The sequence below is a fragment of the Strix aluco genome, chromosome 3, assembly GCF_031877795.1.
Source record: "Strix aluco isolate bStrAlu1 chromosome 3, bStrAlu1.hap1, whole genome shotgun sequence".
Taxonomy (NCBI): domain Eukaryota; kingdom Metazoa; phylum Chordata; class Aves; order Strigiformes; family Strigidae; genus Strix; species Strix aluco.
This window is the reverse complement of record NC_133933.1, coordinates 102,819,847-102,844,619: the sequence shown is the minus strand read 5'-3', so window position 1 is coordinate 102,844,619 and position 24,773 is coordinate 102,819,847. Positions and strand designations below refer to the sequence as shown.

Genomic DNA, 24,773 nt, shown 5'->3' with positions numbered 1-24,773 from the left:
TTATTTTAAATATTTTAAGAACACTAGGAAGCAAATTTACATACTGTAGTAGTGCAGATGAATACAAGGAACCTAAATAGAAGCATATTCCATCAAAATACAAAGCTCTAAAGAGTTCTGCTGCATCATATGAACTCGCTGCATCTATACTTTTCTTTGCCTGAGGAAGGCTAGTGGCCAAAATAAATTCTAATTTTCCTTTTTTATTTCTTGAAAATGTATTTTTTCAAGTAAATTCAGTATTAGCAATAGGTGACATAATGTAAAGTTTTTATACTGAAGTGCTCCATTTATTCACAATGCAGGTAGAACTTTCACTGTATACTGTGGTTGAAGGATTCAGGTGGTTTTGTTCCTGAATAAGAAATTGGTAATTTTAATACACATAGCATGTTGTTAATGTGAATAACTTCTTGAGCTGAATCATAATGGACTTATTGGTGTAAAAATTAAAATAAACAAACAAAAATGTAAAGGACTTTTAATGAAGCCATTCTCATTTTCTTATTTATGTGAGTTACTGAGGTTCATCATCTGGACTACTACATAGGAGTGTAAATTCTGAGGTTTTGCCAAGTCCTTGTCATGACATATTATTTTATACAATTCCTGAAGCTACTGTCTTTAACCGAAGGGAAGATAAATAACAGAGTTTAACAGTTCTTTACTTGATCTTGAGATAGTTTATTCAATGAGGAAAAAAAATTCAGTGAGGTTACAGTGAAAAAAATCTCACAGAACAGGAATTTTGAATGAGTCAGTATTACAGAACTTGGCTCTATTTTTCAGTCTTCAACGGGAAACCATCTTTCAATGTGATGGCTCTCCAGTAGTCCTAAATAAAAACTAAGAATTAATAGTTCACCATTTCAGAGTAGGTCAGGATTATAAGTCAACACCACAATATTGCTGATAGGCACTCTATTTCCTTTGAATTTAACAAAAAAAACCCTTATCTGAGGTTAAGAAAAAAGGAGAAATAGAAAAGGCAAAAGATTACTAGAAGAAAAAATTACTCTCATACTTTAGATAGAAGAATTAATTTAAGAAATAGATACAATAATAGATATATCCACTTCAAAACATGATGCAGGGGAAAAAATTAAATCCCTTCACATCTTCCCCCCTACCCCTTTTTGATATAAACTAATGAAAAAATAAATGTAGTAAATGCTGCACATCCTGATAATGAAGTTCTTAATTTCTCTTTTTTTAATTTAAAAACTCAAGGTTTTGAATTTTGGATTCCAAAATACTAAAATACATTTAGTAAAAATAGATGTCATATGGCCTAAAAGAACCTCTGTTATTACCACATTCACAGAGATCAAGTCGGCATGTGAGGCTTGATTACCAGGTGTCATAGGGACACAGCTAAAAGCTGCAGTAAGAGTGGCTAAACTAGTACTGATTCTTCCTCTTCCAAATATTGTAAGGACTCATGCAGAGATAGGTGAGCTAATCAGATACAACTGTGCGAATGGCCAACATACAGAAGAAGTGTTTTATTTCAGAGACTGGCTTTCTTTCATATTTGGAAGTCATGAGTTTTCTACAGAGTTCTGAAATATACTCTACCTATAAGAAAAGGGCTCACAGAAGCCACAAACTCCAGAAGAACCCAAAAAAACGGTTCCAAGGTTAGCTTTAAGAGGAACTACTAAACAATTATATAATACAAAGTTTGAATTATGCCCTTCAGAATCAAAACCATGTAGCAAATTGCCCAATATCATATAGGGTTTTTTCTCTCTTCATCAGAGAAAAAAAAAATGTCGACTGGATAGTTCTTACCCCTCAAATCAAATGCAGATATAAGCATTCATGACGATGTTAATTCTTAAAAGAATGTTTAAGATCAATATCTCATTTTCTATATTGAAGTGTAGAAAAAAAATCTACAGTGATGTTTCATCACTGAACTCTTATTGTTTTATAAATCTTTTATTATGCATCTAAACTGAGAAAAGATTACCAACTAGGTCAATGATTAAGATTGTATATTCATTCAAACATGGGAGTATAAAAATTTTAAAATATTCTTAGTTTTTTTAACACAGTAATCATTTGTTCACCCAGAAAACCTTGAGAAGTCTGCCTATGATGAACTGGATACATTAATTCACCCAGATCTCACTATTTCTGCACTGTAGATATTTGCCTTTAAGAAGAATTTACTTTTAGAACTTACAACTTTTAGTGATTCTTTGTATTTGTAAGTTCTAAAATGCACATGATACAGCACCTTTAACAATCAAGAAAGCATACATCTCTCCAAAGTAACTCAAGACAGAAGAGAGTCAAACTGATAAACTAATAGAACTTCTATTTAGCCACAATCCATTCTTGGCAGTTTGTTATTTTTGAGTATATCTAAAGTATCTGATAATTCCTCTTTCTCCCAGAGGCCCAGAGCTCTCTGTTAGATGCCTATGTTTTTTACACACTTCCTAGACAGTTTGAAACCTTTAGAGTAGCCTATAGGAAAACTAACATATTCATGGGTAAAATGATCTCCCTACACCCTCAGCCAATATCCCTTGCCAAATCCACAATACATATTTTGACAGAAATCCATGGCAGAAATCTCATGGGATAAGTATTGTCAAGGATTCCACATCCAAGTTCTTCTCATCAAGAGAGAGTTCATGTCTCTCCTGGCCACAGCTGTGGTTAGTGGGGACCCTGCCTCTCTGGCCAGTGTTTCCGTTAAATACATGCTAGTGAGAATTCTCCCTCCTCGCTGAAGGATGCTAATCCGTAGACCCCTTAACAGAGAGATGATGCAATCTAACCTGCACTTCACCTTTACTACAAAGCTCAGTAGAACTGGAAATAGATTTCATCCTCCAGGCTTTGCTGAAAATTTGTTCTTACTGACACAGAGAGAGAACTTTGAAAGAATCAGAGGTGAAAAGTCCTATAAGCAAAAAAACACTTCTTTCTCAGGGAAAGGGAAGGGAAGGGGAAGAGAGGGGAAAAAGAAAGTCTTTCCAGTCTCAAGTCCTAACACTATATTTTCAGATATGACTGTTACCCAGTTGTGTCTACATGTGGGTGGAACTTAAGATTTGCCATATGCCCAGAAAAAAATAAATCTAGATTTCCTTCCCTACCACCAGTAATACTGTCTGTCTGTTTCAAATTCCACTTCCCTTAGAGTGCTTTTATATTAAAGTATAAAACCAATTAAATTCCTCTCACCAACAAAAGAACTGTTATTTTTACCAATAATGACAAAAATAAATATATTCAAAGTTATTCATTAAAAGTCTTCATTGAGTAAAATTCCATCCTTTCCAGAAATAAATGTGATATATGCAAATTATTGGAGGCAAAGGTATCTCATATTTCATAATCCTAACCTGAAGTATAATGATCTTTAAACTTCTTTTCCAGTATCCCCATCCTTATGTAAATATTAAGTGGCTGCATGCATAAAAAATTAAGGTTACCAAGGAAACTATCTCTAAAGAGATTAGAGAAAAGCAAGGATGTAAGTGATGGTATCAGTACACAAATAGAAAAAGGAAATGGGAAAATTTGTTATATTGTTCCATGTCCTGTGATTTTTAAGATGTGATCTTTAAAACGAGATCCACAGAAGGTAATTTAGATAATCACTGTTTTAAGTTTTCCTTTAAGATATTATTGTATCCTAGTTATTTTATTGAAATAAATATTTTTAGTATAAATTAAATATGCTCTTAAATGTGCTGATGCACTGCACATGTTTAACAATTCTTTTTGCTTAATAGTTCTAAGAGATCATTAAGAAGGATGAATAAAACTGTGACATAAATATTGGTATTCTTTTAGGAACATCCAGTAGTCTCCAACAATTAAGGGGAAATATATACTAGGATATTTACCAGTAGTTGGTAAATTCTCCAAATTAGAATAAAAACCATCAACATTTCAATATTCAGACTGAAAACTAGGAAATGAGGAGAAACTGAGAATACTTGGTTCAAAAAGTACATAGTGATGTTCCAGCATTTAAGGACACACTGCTACCCATGATAGTAGCACTAAATTGGAAGAGAATTGCTGTAACAGTGTAAGGAGAAAAGATTCTGATTCTTCCAGACAGGATAGACTTTTAACTCACATTTCTGAAGTGAGTATCTTCAGTATGTTTTATCCACTCTAAACTTTTCTGACTCATTTATTTTGAAACTAAATGAAATTCTGAACACTGAATATTTCTAAACACAGATATTCTCAAATTATTTGTTTAGAGTTACTAGTACAAAAACTGCTTGTGATACACGTGACTGAATTGCCGTATGATTTGGTACTTTACAATGCAGAGTTTCTTTGGTATTTGGAATATATGACAGTTTGCTACAATGCAAATAATGATGTAAGTAAGGATTAACAGCCTTGCAGCTGCTCAGCTTGGAAGAAAAAAAAAAAAGCCTCTACAATAAGTTATGCCAAGAGAGGCTAAATCAACTTTTTCCCCACAATATAGAAAATAGTGCACAAAAGCTGTAGGTTAAAACCTTTACTTGGGGAGCAGCTATTTCCAGCCAATAAGAAGGCTAAAATATTTTTCCTCTGTTATATTCTTGACTTATTCAGGTATGCAGAAAAGGCATAGCTCCAACACCTCTTCAGCTATGCTATTTGTCCTCTTGTAGTAACAGGTGTTCATCATCAACTCCTTAGTTATACACACATTGGCAGTGCTAGGAAAGAGGTATATAAAGGTATTTAAGGTACCTCTAACTTCTGAAGCAGAACTAAGACCACAAATACTTGAGAGAATTTGCTCCAGCTCCACACTGTGTACTTACCAATACGGAAAAATATGTGTCATCTTTCTTTTCAAGAAGAAGGAAAAAAGAATAGTTATGTATGATAAATTGCTGTCCAGGCCAAGTCAAGTCACAGGGCAGTTTACTGTTAATCAGGCACAATCATCTCAAGAGTATTGAGTAATCAGTTCAGTCTTTATGACAAAGTGACCCATGTGACATCAAAAGAAAAAATAGGATCGGTTTATGAAGTCATTTTATGTTTCCCAAAACTGCACACAAAGATTTACTGGCTACTTGAAACAAGATAACCCCCCTGGTCAAAGGTCTGAGGTACATAACCCACTCTTGCTCACAACTCTACAAGCCTGTTAAAATTAAGAGGTACTGGCACATAGAAAGAGTACTACTGCTTTACTCATGAGAAGGTATTGGCTCTTGTTTCCGCTAAATTAAATATGGAAATTTTTAGGATTAATACATTGGCAGAAACTGAAGAGAATCTGGGAAAAGTACAGGCACTCTAGTTTTCTTCAGGATCAGTGTTGTACTATTTCAGGTCTTGTTCCTAACCATGTCATCCTGAATGCTCTCACATACTTGATGAAGTTTCCTGTTTGATTCTTACCCCATTACCTCACTGTGCACCCACTTTTGCTTATCCTGTCCTTACCCTATAATGCCTCCACCCTTCTACCTCACATATTTCTTTCCTTTTCACCCTCCCCATCCTACAACTTCCTTCACTTGCAAACACATATTACAATATTTTAGCAGATTCTTTTTTCTTCTTTTACTTTCAAAAGCACATTACTGTCTCTACAGATATGACTGATTTGAGAACAAAACTGAGACTTACGGATAATGTTTAGCATACAGTTCCTGTATCTTACTGTAATGTCCATGCAAGCAGAGATCACAATCAAAGAAAAGAGTTTCTGAGATGCACCAAATCAAGAAAGAATTATTTACCCTTAAATATTGATTATCCTTTCTTAGCAGGATGAAATCTGAGAATTCACATGATTTAAACTTAAATACAGGTCAAGTTTCCTCAAAGTTATTCAGAAATATTATGGTTATTATTTTTAAGGAAAATCATACATCATCCCTCCTTAATGGTTTTTTTTTTTTTCCTCCAGTATTGGTTGGGTGGTAGCTGTCATACTTTGTATTCATTGTGGAATAGAATTTAAATGAAGATGCCTTTGAACAATGTTTATCAACTACAGGACTAGAAACCTTGCACAAGAATCCAATAGCGCATTCCTCCTAGTGTACTCCTCTCTTCGGTCCAGATCCCTGTGACTATTATCAGAATTTATCACTGCTGGTGAGCAGTTACTTGCTCGAGGGAGTCATACAGGAACCTCTTTACTTCCTCCACTAAGCTGAAGGAGCAGTTGAAGTGGCAGTGTTTACACTTCCTGAATGCTGCTAAATCATCCCTAAGGATTACTTAACCCCAGGGCATGTAACAGTATCTTTGAAGAGCAATCTGTGCATTTGGGATGCACTTCATATTATAACAAAAAATAGGATTTTCAAATAAATAACAAGAGAAAGTCTTAGTAGGGGGTTCTCATGACTCTAAAAAACTTTGTTATTTTAAGCTACAGAAACGGATCATTATGATTTATTTTGAATATATTCAACATATGGGTTTAAGACCAAAGCATAAGTAAATTCAGTAATTGCACTAACTGCTCTAAAATGTAAATGCAAAATGCCAGCTGCATAGAATTCCTTATATCTTTCATTTGCTGTTCTTCAAAGAAAATCAAGCTTAATCTTTTTAGGCTTTTCAAAACCTGCACAAATGACATTTTAAGATACCTAAACAGTACTCTTTTCTATGCTGATGACCGTTAGCATGGATGCTATATAGTTTGGTTGGTTCAAAAATCTACAAATTAAACCAACATATACACAACCTTACCATAGAATGCCGATATTATTTAACAAAAGCAAAAAACTCTTTTGAGTTACTGGGAAAACAATAGCTTCACTAACCCAGAAATACTTGTTCTATTCCACTTGCTCTTTTTTTTCCCCTTTTTTTTTTTAAAAAAAAAAAAAATCATATGGAAGTTAACTATGCCTGTAAAAAGTTCCTTAGAGGATTGTCTTTCAAAGACGGAAAATGCTATTGGTGATCTATCAGTCCCAGGAGTAGATGTTGCTCATAGATACCACTGTCTTTGAAACTCCAAATGACAGGAGCTACTGACAGTCATAGATACTGTTCTCAAGATGGCTTCTATGTACCCGATACTCAAAATTTGCTATCATTGACATGTATGCCAGGAGTTTTATTCCCAATGTCATGATTCTTTCTGCTGTAAATTAACATAGTCCTAGGAATATCAGGCAAAATGAAACTCTGTGCAGATGGACAATAAAAAGTCTAGAAAATATTTAAATATTACTGGAACACCATTGATGGTTAAAAGGCAGAATACAGTTGTCAATTTAGAAGGGAAATTTAACCCATCACAGGTAAGAATCTGGTGCCTATAACTATCACCTTTTTTTGCTAAAACAACCATATCTTATCTAAATTACCAAAATTATTTTTAAAAGCTAAACCAAAATAACTGTTTGGGAAATATACAGTTATCACTAAAGAGTTTATTTTATGATTTGTATGAAGCATTTCTTGTTGCTCTGTACCACAATCATCAGTAAGAAGGCTTGCATACAAGTATATATCTATAGTGAAATCTCCTTGAAAAGTCTGTTCAATTTTTATGGAAAGAAGCTAGTCAGTATACTCTACTGTCAGATATTACAGAATACTAGGAATTAGTTTCTCATGGTAGCTTTTAAAATGGTTAGCAAAAATATTACCTGAAGTCATATTGGAGTTTTATACTTTTATGTTTTTTATGTCTGCTGATAACATAGAAAATACAGACTGAAAAAATCAAGATAAATTATATCTGAAATGAAAATGAGGTGACCTAAGTTAACAGACAGGCTTAATTGATCTTAGTTTCATTTGACTAAGAGTGCATAATAAAATAAATGAAAATGTGAAGGATTTCTACTTAGTCAGGAACATTAAATTATTGAAGTTGTAGACTTTCATTAGCATCACTTTCTGTGAAGGCTGAAATGTCCAATCACCTGAACATCACCATTTCTATTCTCTTCAGAAACAGTGTAAATATTTTTAATACTATATATGTTACCATACTAAAAGTCTTACTGGATGTTCCATACATACATTAGGGTGGATTTAAACCTTACAGTCTGTGATTTGTCATTTATTTACTTTTTTAAACTTTTCATATATTATGACACTTAAACTACTATTTCACACTTTGTCAATCACATTTTCTTATAAGTGAGCCATGGATGGTATAATATGGTGGACTTTTCACATATTAGATTGTGATTTTTTTAACAGATGAGTAAAATTTATTCCTTCTATACCTTCTTCAACTTCTCTTCCAGATTTCACTGTAATAAGAGTACACCTGAGATGTAATTTTCCCTCTACTATCACCATTTTACTTACATCAAGAGATTCATATTGACAACTGATTGTAAGTTAGCCACATATTGATCTGCTCAAACTTTCTGATCATTCTGCATTGTTATGAAACACTAGATAACAGATTTGAAAGTATGACGTTAACAAATGTTGATCGATTTTTTAAATATATCTCCACAAAGTTTAAATAGAAAAGAAACATTATTTAATAAACAGATATAGCATTTTAGTGAGATGAGCAATAAGGATAATTGACCTGAGAGCTAAATATTTGATGAAGTGAAGTTAAAAGTCAGTATTTTCAAAATGGGCAAAATATTTTTCAATGTAACTGAACAAAGAACTGCTCATATTGGTACTACAGAACACATCTGTCTACATCAGGAGTACAGAATGTGTATGGACATTTCTCAGTGTGTTTGTGAGTGTATTTTAAAAAACTTCATACATAACAGGGTATGTGTATATACTATATAAATAATTTATATAGAGAGATTTTTACATGTCAATATATTCATACAATCACAGAATCAATTAGGTTGGTAAAGACATTTAAGATCATTGAGCCCAACTTTTTATCTAAAACTGCCAAGTCCATCACTAAACCATGTCCATAAGCACCACATCTACACGTCTTTTAAATACCTCCAGGGATGGTGACTCAACCACTTCCCTGGGCACCCTGATCCAATGTTTAATAAACATTTCAATGAAGAATTTTTTCCTAATATCCAATCTAAACCTCCCCTGGCACAATGTGAGGCTGTTTCCTCTTGTCTCATTGCTTGTTACCTGGGAGAAGAGAGCAATAAGGTCTCCCCTCAGCCACCTCTTCTCCAGACTAAACAACCCCAGTTCCCTCAGCTGCTCCTTATAGGACTTGTGCTCTAGAACCTTAACCAGCTTCTTTGTTCTTCTTTGAACACACTCCAGTGCCTCAATGTCTTTCTTGTAGTGAGGGGCCCAAATCTGAACACAGTATTGAAGGTGTGGTCTCACCAGTGCCGAGTACAGGGGAACAATCACTTCCCTAGTCTTGCTGGCCACACTATTTCTGATACAAAACAGGATGCTATTGGCCCTCATGGCCACACTGCTGGCTCCTATTTAGCCGTCTGTCAATCAACAACCCCAGGTCCTTTTCCACCATGCAGCTTTCCAGCCACTCTTCCTCAAGCCTGTAGCATTGCATGGGGTTATTGTGACTCAAGGGCAGGACCTGGCACTGAGTCTTGTTGAATTTCATACACTTGGCCTCGGCCCATCAATCCAGCCTGTCCAGATTCCTCTGCAGAGCCTCCCTACCCTCGAGCAGATCAACACTCCCACCTACTTGGTGCTGTCTGCAAACTTACTGAGGGTACCCTCAATCCCCTTGTGCAGACCATTGATAAAGATACTAAACAGAACTGGCCCCAATACTGAGCCCTGGACAACACCACTTGTGACTGGCCACCAACTGCTCCAGCACCTCAATGTCTTTCTTGTAGTGACCTAAGTGCAGGACCTGAGCCTTTCTACCCTCAAGCAGATGAACACTCCCACCCAAATTGGTGTCATCTGGATTTAACTCCATTCATCACCAATCTTCTGGCTCAGCCATCCAGTCACTTTTTTACCAGCAAAGAATGCACTCCTCCAAGCCATGTGCAGCCAGTGTCTCCAGGAGAATGCTGTGGGAAACAGTGTGAAAGCTTACTAAAGTGTAGGTACACAACATCGACAGCCTTTCCCTCATCCACTGATTTACCTTGTCACAGAAGGAGATCAGGTTTGTCAAGCAGGACCTGCCTTTCATAAACCCATGCTGACCGGGCTCAATCACCTGGTTGTCCTGTATGTGCCGTGTGATGGCACTCAAGATAATCTGGTCCATAACTTTCCCCAGCACAGAGGTCAGACTGTCAGGCCTGTAATTCCCTAGATCCTCCTTCCAGCCCTTCTTATAGATAGCTATCACATTCGTTAAACTCCAGTCAACTGGGACCTCCCTGGTTAGCCAGGACTGCTGATAAAGGATGGAAAGTGTCTTGGCGAGCACTTCTGCCAGCTCCCTCAGTACTCTTGGGTGGATCCCATCTGGCCCCATAGACTTGTACGCGTCTAACTGGTGTAACAGGTTGCTAACTGTTTCCCATGTACTCATTTTCATTGCCATACAGAAACTTAGAAAGTAACAAATTATGTACAGTTTGTTAAAGAAAGGTTAATTTTCATTTGTTTACATTTTTCTTGTTATGACACTCACATACATAGAATTCCCATAGATTTTCCTATATATCTTGCTTGCCTAGAGGTCTGAGTACAAGGCAATCAGAGTAAAAACACACTTCAAAAATACAGGCTATCAAACTGCTTTTGCTTGCAAGGCAGCAGGTTGCACCGAAATAAAAGCAGAAGCAGGCCAAGCTTGCATTAACACTTCCATGTGCTATCAGGTCACTGGGGAGAATGACTGCTTGTGAAAAAGGTCTGGAAATTTACCAAGTTCCAGCTTCTAGCAGTTACAGATATAGTGCAAATACTGGATCAGGGATCAATGCATTCACTTTGCATGAAATTCCATGCTAACCTACATAGCTAGCATCCTAACTGTGTTAAAAGTATTTCCTTCCTTGATATAGCAGATATAACAAGACACATTTAATATCAGCGTATGATTACAACTATTGAGAACAGGGAAACTAAAATGGGCTGAATAACAATGATATGTCTGGCAGAGCGAATAAAAGACAAAGTTTAAAGGCATCATGAGAGTGATGGCAGATCTAGTGAATGTAACAGACACAATTCAATATGAGAAAACAGAATTAGAAGGCAAAGGTGTCATGTAATTTCAACATTTTTCAGAAACCTCGGCATATATTGTTTCATGTAATTGAACAGAACTTGATTAAGGAGAAAGAAGAAAAAACATTACATTATTATGCAAAACAGTATGTAAAAAAGAACGAAAGCTCTGAATTTTCCTTTCTCCTAGGAGTCTTTTAGTAATAACAACTCTATGTGAGCAAGTGAGAAAATAAAATTTGAAATCTGTCAGAGTAAGTTTTTAAACAAAATACTACATATGAGGAGGTTTGTAGTGTGTGACAATTTGACTACTATTAATAATATTTCAGATCCTACTTCATATTTTAGGCACTCAAAGGAAGTAATGATATATATTGAACACAGTTTAAACTGTGGGAGTAGGTGGCACAATAGAGAGATGAAAATCCACTTCAGTAAAGTATTTAACATGTGTTATTCTCCCTAAATAATAAAAGTAAATAGAAGTTAACTGTTGTGTAGTAGCTCTATTTCTCGGAGATGTGTTGTTAACATTGATATCTGGTCTGCTGTTTTTGGCCCCCCAGATGTTTTTGTGAGCTCCACCATCTACACACATAACATGAACAGAAAAGTTGGCCCAATATTCAGTTCCTTTGCCAAAAACAAAAGTATGCAGAAGTAGAATACTGTATATGGAGGAAAGGAGAAGAGTTTACATCCTATACATATGGTAGTTCCATTTATCTTAATTTACTACATAGTGATATAGCTTATACGGATTAATTAATGGATAGCTACAGTTAAGATGAATCTCACCCTTGGTGGCTAACTAGATACTTGCATAGAAGTACATATTAGGAATCTTTTTAAACAATGTCTGTAAGGCAATTCTGTCCTGACAATTACATGGTCTCATAGTATCACAGAACAACTGAAGTTAGAAGGGACTTCTGCAGATCATCTAATCCCACCCCACCTGCTCAGAGCAGGGTCAGCTACAAAGGTTACTCAGGACATTGCCCAGTTCCGTTCTGAATATGTTCAAGGATGGAAACTCCACAATCTCTCTGGGCAACCTGTTCCAATGTTTGACTGCCCCAACACTGTAAAAAAACCCCCCCACAAAACAAAACAGAAAAAAAAAAAAAAAAAAGGCATTTCCTGCATTTCAATTTGTGTCAATGCTTGTCCTCTCAGTGGACACCACTTGGAAGTCTCTGGATCTGTATATACAATGTCCCTCTGATAAGGGAAATCGCCTCCTGAGCTTTCTGTTCTTAAGCTAAGAAATCCCAAATTCTTCAGAGTCTCCTCATATGTGAGATGTTACAATCCCTTCATCATCTTCATGGCCTTTTCCTGGACTCACTCGAGTAAGTCCATATATTTCATGTAATGGGGCCAGAAATGGACACAGGACTCCATATATGGTCTCACCAGTACTTTACAAAGGGGAAGAATCAGCTCCCTTGACCTGGTCTTTGTCAGCTTGTCTGTGAGGACTTTATGGCAGAAAGTATTGACAACCTAACTAAGTCAAGATAGACAACATCCATTGTTCTCCTCTCATCCACTAAGCCAGTCATCTCATCATAGAGGGCTTTTGGGTTGGTAAAGCACTATATCCCCTTCACAGTTCCATGACTATTCCTAATCATCCTCTTATTCCTCCTAGCTTCCTAGGAATTCAAGTGAGACTGACTGGCCTGTAGTTCCCTAGATCTTCCTTCTTGCCCTTCCTGAAAACAGGAGTGACATATACTTTCTTCCGGTCACCAGAAACCTCTCCTGATCACTGTTACCTTTCAAAGATTATCAGCAGTTTCCTCACAATGACTTCAGCCCTCTCCCTCATGATTTGTGGGAACATCATTGTATCAGGTCCAACAGACCTGTGTCTGACCATTTTTATTAAATGTTCTCTCACCTCATCGTCTTCAAGAGTGAGTCTTCCTTGCTCCAGAATTTCTCACTGGTCTCAGGGATTCCCAAAGGCCAGTCCTACCTGTAAAGAATGAGCCAAAGAAGGCACCAAGTACCTTGGCCTTTTCTGTGTCCTTTGTCATTAGGTTCCCTGTCTCATTCAGGAGAAGTCCTGCATTTTCCCTAGTCCTACTTTTGTTGCTGGATAGCCCCTATGGAAGCCATTACTAAAGAAGTGGTCTATAAATGTACAGACCAAATTTCCCCAAATAACCCTTCATTTTTAAAAATGGGCTTATTTTTCAAGCTGGTAGTACAATATGTTTGAGCTCCATAATTTAGACCAGAGGCACCAAGTGAACAAACCATTATATGTCTTCATAGATCTTTGGATACCCATGGAAACTACCTCTAAAGAAACTTTGACTATCTTCATGTTGAAGAGCTTTCAAATCTCAGATGCAACCTCTTCTGCTATTGTAATTGTGATCAGGACAATATTCAAATCAACATGAGCATGGTCATATTATGGAGAGGGATATTAAGCATGCATGCAGAACTTTGCAGACTACTAACAGAAATTTCTATGTAATGAAGAACCTAGATCATTCCACCTGGTCCCATAAAAACTTTTCCATAAACATGTATTTTTCTCAGAACAAATTTATTTACAAACATTATTAGCCACGAGCAATGGTATGGTAGTTGAAATGCATACCTGCACGCTGAACCAAAGAATATATTTTTCTGCCAAACAGATCCCATCTCTCACAGTGCTTTTCTAGAGGTTCCTGCTACTTTAAACTCTCCTAGAACTTGCTGTAATGTGTGAACTCACTGTCAGATAAGAACAAAACTAAAACATATGAAAAGTACGTAGTACCATCTTCCCCAGAGTGCAAATTATTGATGGTGGATCGCCAGCCTTTTTTTCCCAAGTTTTAGTAATATGGGTTATTGATAAATACACTAAGCCTAGTAAGCACATAAGCACAACAGGTTTAACAGCTTGACACATTTCTTTTACTATAGATACCCTGATGTACTAAGGATCTTACTCATTCAAGAGCATTTCTCATTTAGCTTTATAATAGTCTTCCACTGAACAAGACATAGATTTGCTTATGCATCAACACAGTGGCGAATATTACTTTTGGGGATGCACTGTTCTTCCTCATCTATTCTTTCCAATGGAAAAAAAAGGATCCAGCCATGGAAAATAAGATATTGAAAGATATTGCCTTTTAGGTATCTTTCTGTGTGCCTCATAACTTATGTGTGTTCGCATATTTTGAGCATACGGATACTGGAATCATGGCAGCAATACCTGTTTCCTTTAACTCCCAAGTGATGTTCCACTCCAGAAGTGAGATCTAAAGCCCTTTTCTGCTTTCTAAGGCAGTCTCTTTAAGCGGAAGGACTAGGAGATAAATCTCTCTGATGGTTTTACAGGAAAGGTGAAAAAAAGTATGTTTCAACTCTATTCATTTTGGTATATTTGGGCCTCCCATTTTCAAAGAAGAAACAGATGGTGGTCAACTAAAACATGGTATGCAATACTATGATTTTGGTGACTTTAGTTGTCTTGATGTTGTATAAGCCAGTAAATAGGATTAATATGGATCCCAAAGAGTTCGCTTGGTGTCAAACAAGTCACAGTCATTGAAATAAACAATTAGAAAGTGTATGGCATAACCCATGCAAATATACGTCACACTGACGGTATCAAAGAAAAAGGAAGAAATTAAAAGAAAAATAAGAGATTAACAGATTTTATTAAAAGCTACAACTCATTTTTCTTTGCTAGTTCTGAGGGAACTTTTTTAAGCCAGTAGTTATCCACTAGATGTGGAATTTGAGATTTATTTCCATGTTGTTTCATATCTTGATCAGTTGGGAATCCACAGTGGTATGCTCAGATAACTTGACCTCATGAGTGCAGGCATAGTATCAGGAGGCACTTCTGACAGAAAGAATTTGATCTGTGTACTTATGTATGCATACTGTGAATGGAATCTATATGGACAAGAATTCACAGGAAAACAACTGCTATTCCATAACCAAAAAAAGTTTTACTTGTCTTTTGGCATCTTTATGTATCTTTCATAGTCTAGAATTTGTAATTTTTCTATGTGATTTCAATCAATGAAATAAACCCATTTTTCCTACACATACCCCCAAGAAAAGAATGAAAAGCAATAAAAGTAAAAAATCTCTCCTTGGCTTGATGGGTATTCATTTTGTAGAAAGTATTTTTATACAAGTACCATATAAAAAATTAGTCCAAAGGAATCAACATTCTCCAATATTTAATTCTAAAATTCATAGGGTTTTGTGTGTTCTTTTAATTCCCTGACTTTATTTCTGAAAGAGTTGTAACGTTCTTACAAAAGTACTGTTTTAAAAATGTGTAGCCATCATCTGTCTCATTTTAGAATGAGAAGTGGTAAGTTAATTATATTACATATAAAAATTATTCTCTCAAGAGTTAAAAATGTTTTTTTTCTATACTTAATTTACATTCAAAAATGTTAATAATCATATTCATATACTGTAATCATAGACATACCTCCTGAATTTATATGTATGATGAAAGCTACATCTGAAATCCTGAAAACTTTACTGTAGTGAAATGAAACTGTTCAGTTGCTGATTGCCTGCCAGCGTAATAGCATCCTCCAACCTGCTTCTATATTGATCTAGTAGCCTATGTGGCAAAACATGAAGAATAACCATCTGTGTCAGGTACAGCAGCAGGTGCCATAACCATTGAACAGGCTGCTGCCTGACTATAATAAATCTATTTCAAGCACCTGGCAACCTTGACAGACACTTTTATCTTTGTATAAAAATATCCCACCACCTCAAAAAGTTGTCTGAATAGAAATGAAAAACTCAACAGATAACATCAGCTGATAAGGCCAGAAACTGAATCCACTGCAGATATACTGTGAAGTCTAGGTAAGAGAGTGTTTAGATTCATGAGGAGTTTTTTATCATGCACAGCAGTATTGTCTGCTCATTTCATATGTTTCAGTATAATATTGCTAATGTTCTTGTAAGGCAGAACTTAAAGTAGGATAACAGGTTTGTAAAGATAAATGCTTTGTCACTAACATTTTGCAAATTTCTGTTTGCACAGACGAGGTTTCTGCAGACAAAACCAAGTAAGATAACTCATTATTAGAAGATTTGAATAATGACAACTTTTCAGAGTATTTGTCAGTAAGTCTATACCTGAAGTTTTTGTAGGAAGAAGATACACATCAAGAGCATTTGACCAGAGTGGTTTTGAAAATACTGTAAGTCACACCTGCATTTATTAATAGATGTGTTTTGAACTCAGAACTACTATTTTCTATGTGGGTTAAAAGTAGTTCTTGAGATACACCACTCAGCTGAATGTTTAAGAAAGTACCCTGACTTAATGAATGATAGATCTCCATAACTGTTTTGTCTCCAGTAATTGTTGAATTTCCTCTGTTGTCAGCTGTTAAGTAGTAGGTAATCATTTTGTCAAATCTATATTTGTCTCTAAAGGATTTATGTGATGAAAATTATCATTATAAAGAGATGGTTTTTGAAGGAAAAATAGATAATATGAATCAAAACATGGAAAATGAGTATCTGATTCTTGTGAAGAAAAAGACAGGACAGATCTATCAGTCAGAGATGTGTATGTATTTCATGTAGTGGGATACAAGGATGACAGTTCTGTGAACTCCACTGATGATGTTATTTTGTTAGATGAAGAAAATAAATGCCCAGAAGAAATAGCAGTATCTCCCATTAGTGTGCACCAGCTGGTTAATATCACTGAGTTCATCCAAAACATCTCATAAAATGGGGACTGTTTACTATGCAGAACTTGGTCTGAGAATTCATCAGTTTTATTCTAGTCATAGAACATGTTGCACATATTTGGTTTAATTCACTTAGAGAATCAGCAGACTGTGATTCGATGTTTGTGAGTCTTTGGCTGATGGATGAAGCAGTAATAGCCAGATATAAACTAGGAAAAGGTGTTTGCATTTGAGTTTCATGACTAACTAACAAACTAAAGAAAAATATCTGGTTTTAAATATATGTCTAGGAGGAAATGAGAAACTATTGAAGGACTTCGTAATCTCCACTGCTCTTCTGATGCTGAAAAGACACCTGAAAATTCTTAAGGGCCCTTTCAAGGCAACCTAGAGAGAACTGAAGCTGCACTTGTAGAATCAGATAAACACTGTAATCCACTGGAGAGTAATGACTCGCTATTTAATTCTATTTCAGTCCCTGCTATGTTACTAATTACTGAACTTATGTCTGTGGCAGACAAAGCAACAGTGTGGTGCTGCTCTAATGAGGAAACTTGTGTAGGGAAAACAGAAAGTGTCATTAAGGAACTATGATAAATTAGATTGTATCATAACTATGTTGGGGAAGAGGCACTGACCTTAAAACTGTGGAACTATCAGTAGCCACATATGGTACACCTGTGATATTAGACTTTATTTTTACTGAGAGCTGAACAGCAGAACTAAGAAAGTGTGAAGAGAGAACATCTGTTGAGGTTGCTATCCTGAATACTGTTGAAGACTCTCCAGTGGCAATTAGTCCTCCTAGCTCATAGCTCACCTTAGCCAAATTAGTGGTCAAAAGTATCCCACAGTTGAAAATATCTGTCTTTTCAGACATTTAAGGATAAAAATGTAGAAAAAACCCAAAAACTAACAAAAAAAAACCCATAAGAGAAAAGAAAAAAAAAAAATTAATAACTTTGGCCCTGGACTGAGTCTGCAGCAAATTACATGGCCACTAAAACTGTATTCAGTCTTACCAAAGTATTATATAGCAGACAAATACAACTCTGCAAATCATATTCTTAATAAAAGTGTACAAGAATTTTAGAGAACTCAAGAGTTGAGTAAATGCAAACCTTCCCATTATTCAAATTCTGTATGAGGGCCAGCATCAGAGCAAATGGCACTGCTCAGAACAGAAGTTTAAATTTTCTAAATCAAACTGCTACTGAGAATCAATACAAAATGAATGGATTACAAATGATATCCATTGAGAACATCAGCAAACTAGCTGACATGGTACTTTAGAAGATATACAGATGTAACTGCAATTACTAACTGAATTTCACTCAGTGCCATTACTTACATCAAGAAGGAATATTACCTATTAAGAATGCAACAAAAGCTTAGGTATATCCCCAAAAGACTAGTCTGTAGAGAAATAAAACATCAGTGAAACTCATTTACCCTGATTAAAAAAACAGGACTTCTGGCTTATTTCTTATACAAGTAATTACTCTGAAAGAGTATATAAGCAAAAAATTCTGAAACTAACTGTAAAGAGGATAGCTTATACACATGCTCTCTCTATAATATTAGCTTTAGTAAAATGAACAGGCCACAATGAAGGTACAATCTTCAAAATAAAACATTGCACTTATGTTAGAATTGACTTTCCATCAAATATTTTAAAAATAACAGGATAGGCAGTTTTTTGGCTTCCCAAACACATCACTATAAACATTTAGAATGGCAGAGATGTCGAGAGGTTTCTTCCAGATATTTTTAGTGAAAAAACATCTAGATGTACAGAAAAGGAAGCACTCAGAAAACGTGTAAATTAGGAAAGAAAACCCAAAGTCCCCATGGAGTAAGGCAAATTATCTTTCTGCTGCTGACTAGCCAAGGAAGAAGGGAAGATTGGCATTAGAGTCAGAGATTGCTGAACACAATGTGAGGCATATGAAATTGTACACTCTAGCAAAGCAAACAGAAAATCAAGCTAAGAGAAGGTGTAGTTTCCTTACTGGATGTGTAAGATGCTGGGAAAAAATCTTTTGAGAAAAGAGTAATTTTAGAGTTACCTATAAATGCAATTAAGAAAGGATGATGGATAAAATCAAAAGAATAAGATGTAGTAACAAAAGTAGAAAACAACACTCATAAGAAGAAAATTAATATATTTTGAATATTCTTACCATTTAAGAAAGCACTAAAAGGAAAGAAGTTTGATATATCCATTACTCAGAAGCTTTTTCTGCTTACCTTGGGACACCTCTCCTGTATGAAAATCAGGAGAAGCATGTCTAGACCAAAGTTCCATAGACACAGCCAGGGCTGATGGAAGGTCATTCTCTAAAATCTCAGCAGGAAACACTTCACTCAATTCAGTGACAGTTTTCTTGCTTTGAGGGATAGTAGGTAAACAGCTGATATTGTTTATTCCATCAACACAAAGAAACCCAGTGGAGCAGGACTGTATAAGGCAATCGTTGTAATTAAGCTCACAGCTTTGTCCCTGAAAGAGAATTTTAAAAAAGATATTTTTTGAAGGCAATTTGCATTTCATAGTCATGTTAGTTCAAATTATTGCTCTCTTTTGACTCTCAAATGTTCTTTGCTTATGTTAAGCTGTCCGCACTTTTGAAAGCAAATGCAATCATGTGGAAAATATTACTTAACTAATTTAATAGTGTAGTTGTATATCTTAAATTTTAACTAAATGATATTTTGACTCTGACTTAGTATTATAAATTATCAATCAAATACTTTCCCCACAGATTTGTAATTGCAAAGTATCAAATATAATATTGTCACCAGTAATAAAAAGTGGTTAGCATGCAGTTATACAGAAAACTTTGTACAGTGGACTTAACTGTCTAAAAAAACCTATGGTTTGTTCTGATTGCCAAGTTAATGTTCTTTCTTTTTGCACACTGAACCTCAGTATTTGTGGCCTGCTGTTACCAAATCTTTATGTAGCATCTTGCAAATATATTAAGTTCACAAATAAATCTTAGAAAGGAAAAAATTTAGTGACAGTCTCAAATTGAACCTGGCACTCACATTTTATTTTTTATTAAGACTAACAATTCATAAGAAGCCTGAAATATCTTTAGTAATAAATTAAAAATGTTCATATTCAGTGGTCTGTGAAAAAGGCAAGAAATAATACATTTATTTTACAGCAATAATTATGTGAATTAAATGCATTCTTGAAGTGTGAAATAAATATATGCTGAAGCCAAGCCTGGGTTAATTTTATTTTCACTTCTGTTGTAATGAACTAATGGGCTATGTGAAGAGATACAGGTAACTTGGTTAACCTAGAAGGATCCTACATATCTGGGTAGCTATTTAAAACATGCAGTGTCATCCCTGAATGACATTCATCTCTGACAACATATCATCATGATATAATTTCTGACTGAAGCTTCTCCTGTAATGGGGGCACATGTAAAAAAATCCAAGTAACTTCTGTAGTGCTCAATAACCATGTGCTCATTGCACACTTTCCCTCAGACAAGATGCTTAAATTGTCTCCCTTGTCTGCTTGGATAGCTATTTACACAGAACTTGAAGCGACTTACTTTTTCTGAGATTTCTATCATTTCTATTAAATGTATTTATGATATTAGGAAATAATAGGAGGTGCAAGAAGGAAAGAGGCAGAAATGCAGATGTAGAAACTGAAATTATTTTTCTTACAAGTATTTTAAATCATTCAGTGTTTACAATGAAAGAGGTTAAATTGAGGGGTTTTGAATTATTTAGATACATCCATGCTTGTATCAAGTTCTTAATTTGTTTTGGCAAGTAGACAAGCTATCTGGTAAATTCATGGCATCTTATAAAATCACTCACTGTATCAGTATTCCAAAGCACGAAGAAACAGCAGGCCAATTAATATGTCAAATTTCCATACAGTGATAAAAAAATATTTCCTCCTTGCTCTCTTCTAATTTCACACATAGCACAAATGATCATTTGAATAATATTTCTGTCTAATAATCTTTCTTAATCCTATAAAACTTGTTTCATTCTGACATTCCCTGTGACAAATTAGTGCATTTTTGTTACTACTGCATGTAATGGTGAAGAGCATTTGATTATGATTTTATGACTCATAGAAACAAAGCAGATGTGGATAACCTCCACTGTGCATGAAGGGTACATTAAATAGTCATAGATAAATTTGATAGCCTTGAAAGTGTCTGTAAATGCTTTAACAGTTTCTATGCAGGCAGATGGTGCAGATTTGCATTTAAAAGTAGTTATGTGTCTATAGATGTTTCCATTTAAAAAGTAAATATTTATTCCATATACCACTGGCTATGCTTTTCTTAAAATTTATGAGAAACTTCATGATCCATACTTCAGATAGCATTACATACATAGACTACACAAGATTTACTTAGCACATACTGTAGCTGGAGTTCCCTGAATACTTATTTCTCTGGGAGTTCCACTATTTCCTCCCCACACTTACTCACGGTTAGGAACCAGAACCCATCAGGGGCCTACCAAATACACATCTTGAGATGTTTAGACCCTAACTCCTTATCTTTCATACTGAAGATAGGTATGTTAAACATTTTTTCTGTTTCCTTTTCCGTGTTTTCTTTTTCTACTGTGGAATTCCCAAAGCATAGTGGAATCTGAGGGACTGAAGATGGAACAGTGAATAATAAAATAAAAGCAAAGACGATACATCTTCAATTCCAGCTACTTCAAAGGTTTGTTGCTTTTTCTTCTGTAAGGATTTGTTCTGCAACATACTGTACAGATAACACCCAAGCTATGTACTAATAGAAAAGCTGCCCCCATGGGTGATATATTTATCTGGTTCCATCATCAGTGAACTATTAATGAATACTTGGGAAAGAATACAGGAAGAAAACAAGCAGAGTTTGCATCTAATAGTTCACCAAATATACCATTCCAACTTCTGGCAATAAGTACTTCAAGGACTCCCTAAGCTAGGGTAACATTCTGAAGAGTAATTTGAATAATGATGAACCTATCCTCCTTTTAACCCATTTTTGGACTTATTTGTAGTTTTCATCCCTACAGTATCATGCAACACTGACTTATACCAGTGAATTTTGCACTAAGTGAAAAAATAATTTCTTTATACAGATTTAAGCTTCCTCTCTGATGGTTTTATCTGGCATTCAGAAGGTTTTTTTGTGTGTGTACTTGATCTTCTTCATTACAGTTGTTCATATAGGTTAACTATTAATAGTTAATGAACAAAATGAGATAATTTTAACGTGAGGGTCTGATTGTTTTCCATATAAAAACACTGTGTCCCTCAACTAATATATCCTTCATCATCATCTGACCTTGTTTTGAATGCCAGCCTGCTTTTGAAGACAAAAAGAGAGCAGTTGCTATGGACTGTGGAGAAGTAACATTGGTATGCATTGTACTCTGTAAAAAGCACCTTATGAAAAATTTGTATTCATTGTTATTGGCTAGTCTCTTCCTTCTTGGGATAGTCTGTCAGTACATTTAGTGAAATTATATGCATTATTAAAATCTATTTTCAACCTACAAAGCCATTATGGTAAAATACAGATTTTACAAAATTGTGGGCAAATAGTCACTGCAACTGGGAGAAATTCCTTGTGACTGGAAGAAAGCATATGTCACTCTTGTTTTCAGGAAAGGCAAGAAGGAAGATCCAGGGAACTACAGGCCAGTCAGCTTCACTTCAATTCCTGGGAGGCTGATGAAGAAATGACACCTGGAAACCATTTCTAGGCACGGGAAGGACAAGAGGTTGATTAGAAATAGTTGGCATGGAGCTATGAAGGGGATATAGTGATTTACCAACCTGATAGACCTCTACAAAGATATGACTGGCTTGGTGGATGAGGGGAGAGCAGTGGCTGCTGTCTGTCTTGACTTCAGTGAGGCTTTCAACACTTTCTGCCATAGCGTCCTCACAGACAAGCTGACAAAGTGTGGACTAGATGAGTGGACAGTGAGACAGACTGAAAACTGACTGAACTGCCAGGTTCAAAGGGCTGTGTTCAGTGATCATCAGCATGAAGCCCTGCTGGAGGCCAGACATTAATGATGTACCTCAAGGGTTCATACTAGGTCCAATACTACTTAAGCTCTTCAGTAATGGATGATAGGACAGAGTGCACCCTCAGCAAGTTTTCACATGATACAAAATTGGGAGAAGTTCTTGATATGCCAGATATATGCCATTTATACTGACATTGAGAGGCTAGAGAATTGCACTGACAGGAACCTCAGGAAACTCAGTAAAGGGAAATGCAGACTCTTGTACCTGGAGTGGAAGAACCCCATGCACCAGTACATGCTCAGAGTTGACACACTAGAAAGCAGAGAAGGACCCAGGGGTCTTGGTGGATGACAAATTGCATGAGCCAGCAATGTGCATTTGTAGCAATGAAGTCCAACAAAATCCTGCATTAGGAAAACCATTGTCAACAGTTTGAGGAAGGTGATCCCTCACATCCACTCAGCACTGGTGAGGCCACACCCAGAATACTGCATCCAGTTCTGGGCTTCCCAGTACAAGAGAGATATGAACCCACTGTCACATTCAAACTCATCTTTATCATCCCTCTAATATTCCTGAGAGGAATCTGATAAAATTTTACTTTATTTAGAGAAAATCTCTGCCTCCACACAATCCTTTCTGTGTCGATTTCTACAGGGATATCTTACATAAAGAACCTACTGATCCCAGAGTGATGATTCTTCATTGTAAGAAAATAAGGAAAGGAAAATGAGAATTTGGTGAAACTGATAGTCTCTAAATCTAGAACGCAGGAGTATTCTGCTTTTTCTCATTTAAATTAACACCAGAAGTGAGTCCTAGCCAAAAAAAACCCAAACCCAATGATGCCTTCCCACTGCTGGGTTCAAATATAATGAGTCCTCTGAGTCTAGGAAAGACTTATGGTTATATTGAGGTTAACAAGGTTACACTGAATCCTTTCTCAACATTTTGGATTGTGGCAAATACGGATGCAGGCTCAAGGAACTCATAACCTATTATTTTGGAAGTGGACATAAACTTCCTGAAAATATGGCAGTTTCAGCTACTATAAATGTAACCTGTAAAACCTTCCATTATTTGGTGACATATTTGTACCACACAAATAAGAGACCCCTTTCCTCATTCCAATTGCAATGATGCACCACTTGGTATGAAGTTTGATTAGAATTGGATGTTCCACTCTGAATGTTTAAGGGTGTGTGTGTGTGAAGGACTTAGGAATGTCCTGTGATAAAAGCATTCACACAACAGTCTTCTGGTATTTTAGAATTGAACATATTATTGTTGATGCCCTGATCAACCTCATAATTTTCTGCAATCAGTCTCTGCAACCTCTTCCTTCACACTCATAGGTTTAATTCTCTGTGCTTGTGGTTAGCTCTGATATGGTGCAGCTGTGCAACCTCAGACCGGCCTGTGATGAAAGAGCTAAGCTGTGAGAAAGATATGTGAGATTTTTCATCTGGGGCTTTCATACCTGAGGTCAGAAACTGCATTTAAACTCAGGCCCTTGCTCTTGGTCCTTGACTGAGCTTCCAATAATGCTAAAGCCTGCTATAGTAAGCTCAGTACTTTGCTAATTATGACCTTGCCTTGGTGCCTTGACTTCCTGGCTTAACCTTAGACCTGATTTGTGATCATGGACTTGCCTGGCAGTACCTGGACTTCTGGAGGAAACTGTTGGGTGGTTACCACCATCACTGGTCTTGCTTTGCTATCCTTGTTCAGGTAGTGTAGGACTCAACCTCTTGTGTGTAAGGTCATTGCCCCTGACTACCTTACTGCTCTCCTTGGGTCCTGGCCTGCCTTCCCTTGTGGAGCAGCCCACTTGCCACTTGTGCTCCTTGACACATGCTAGTGTGTACTGGGGACCTCCTCAAGAGTTTGGGCATGGGACAGAGAATGATATGGTGCCTGAGAAGAACTGAAGACAAAAAGTTTCTTTCACTTTTTAGAAAAACTTTTTTTTCCATTTTATTGCT

The 24,773-nt window shown here is 36.0% G+C and overlaps 1 protein-coding gene across 1 annotated transcript in view; it reads right to left on the bottom strand.

Moving 5' to 3' along the window:
* The window catches only part of EYS (eyes shut homolog), a 1,110,009-nt gene that overhangs the window by 408,272 nt on the left and 676,964 nt on the right, over positions 1-24,773 (bottom strand). The window contains exon 32 of the mRNA XM_074819828.1: positions 19,014-19,266. Within this exon, the coding sequence (XP_074675929.1) occupies positions 19,014-19,266 (253 nt within the window). The remainder of the gene's footprint in view (positions 1-19,013; positions 19,267-24,773) is intronic.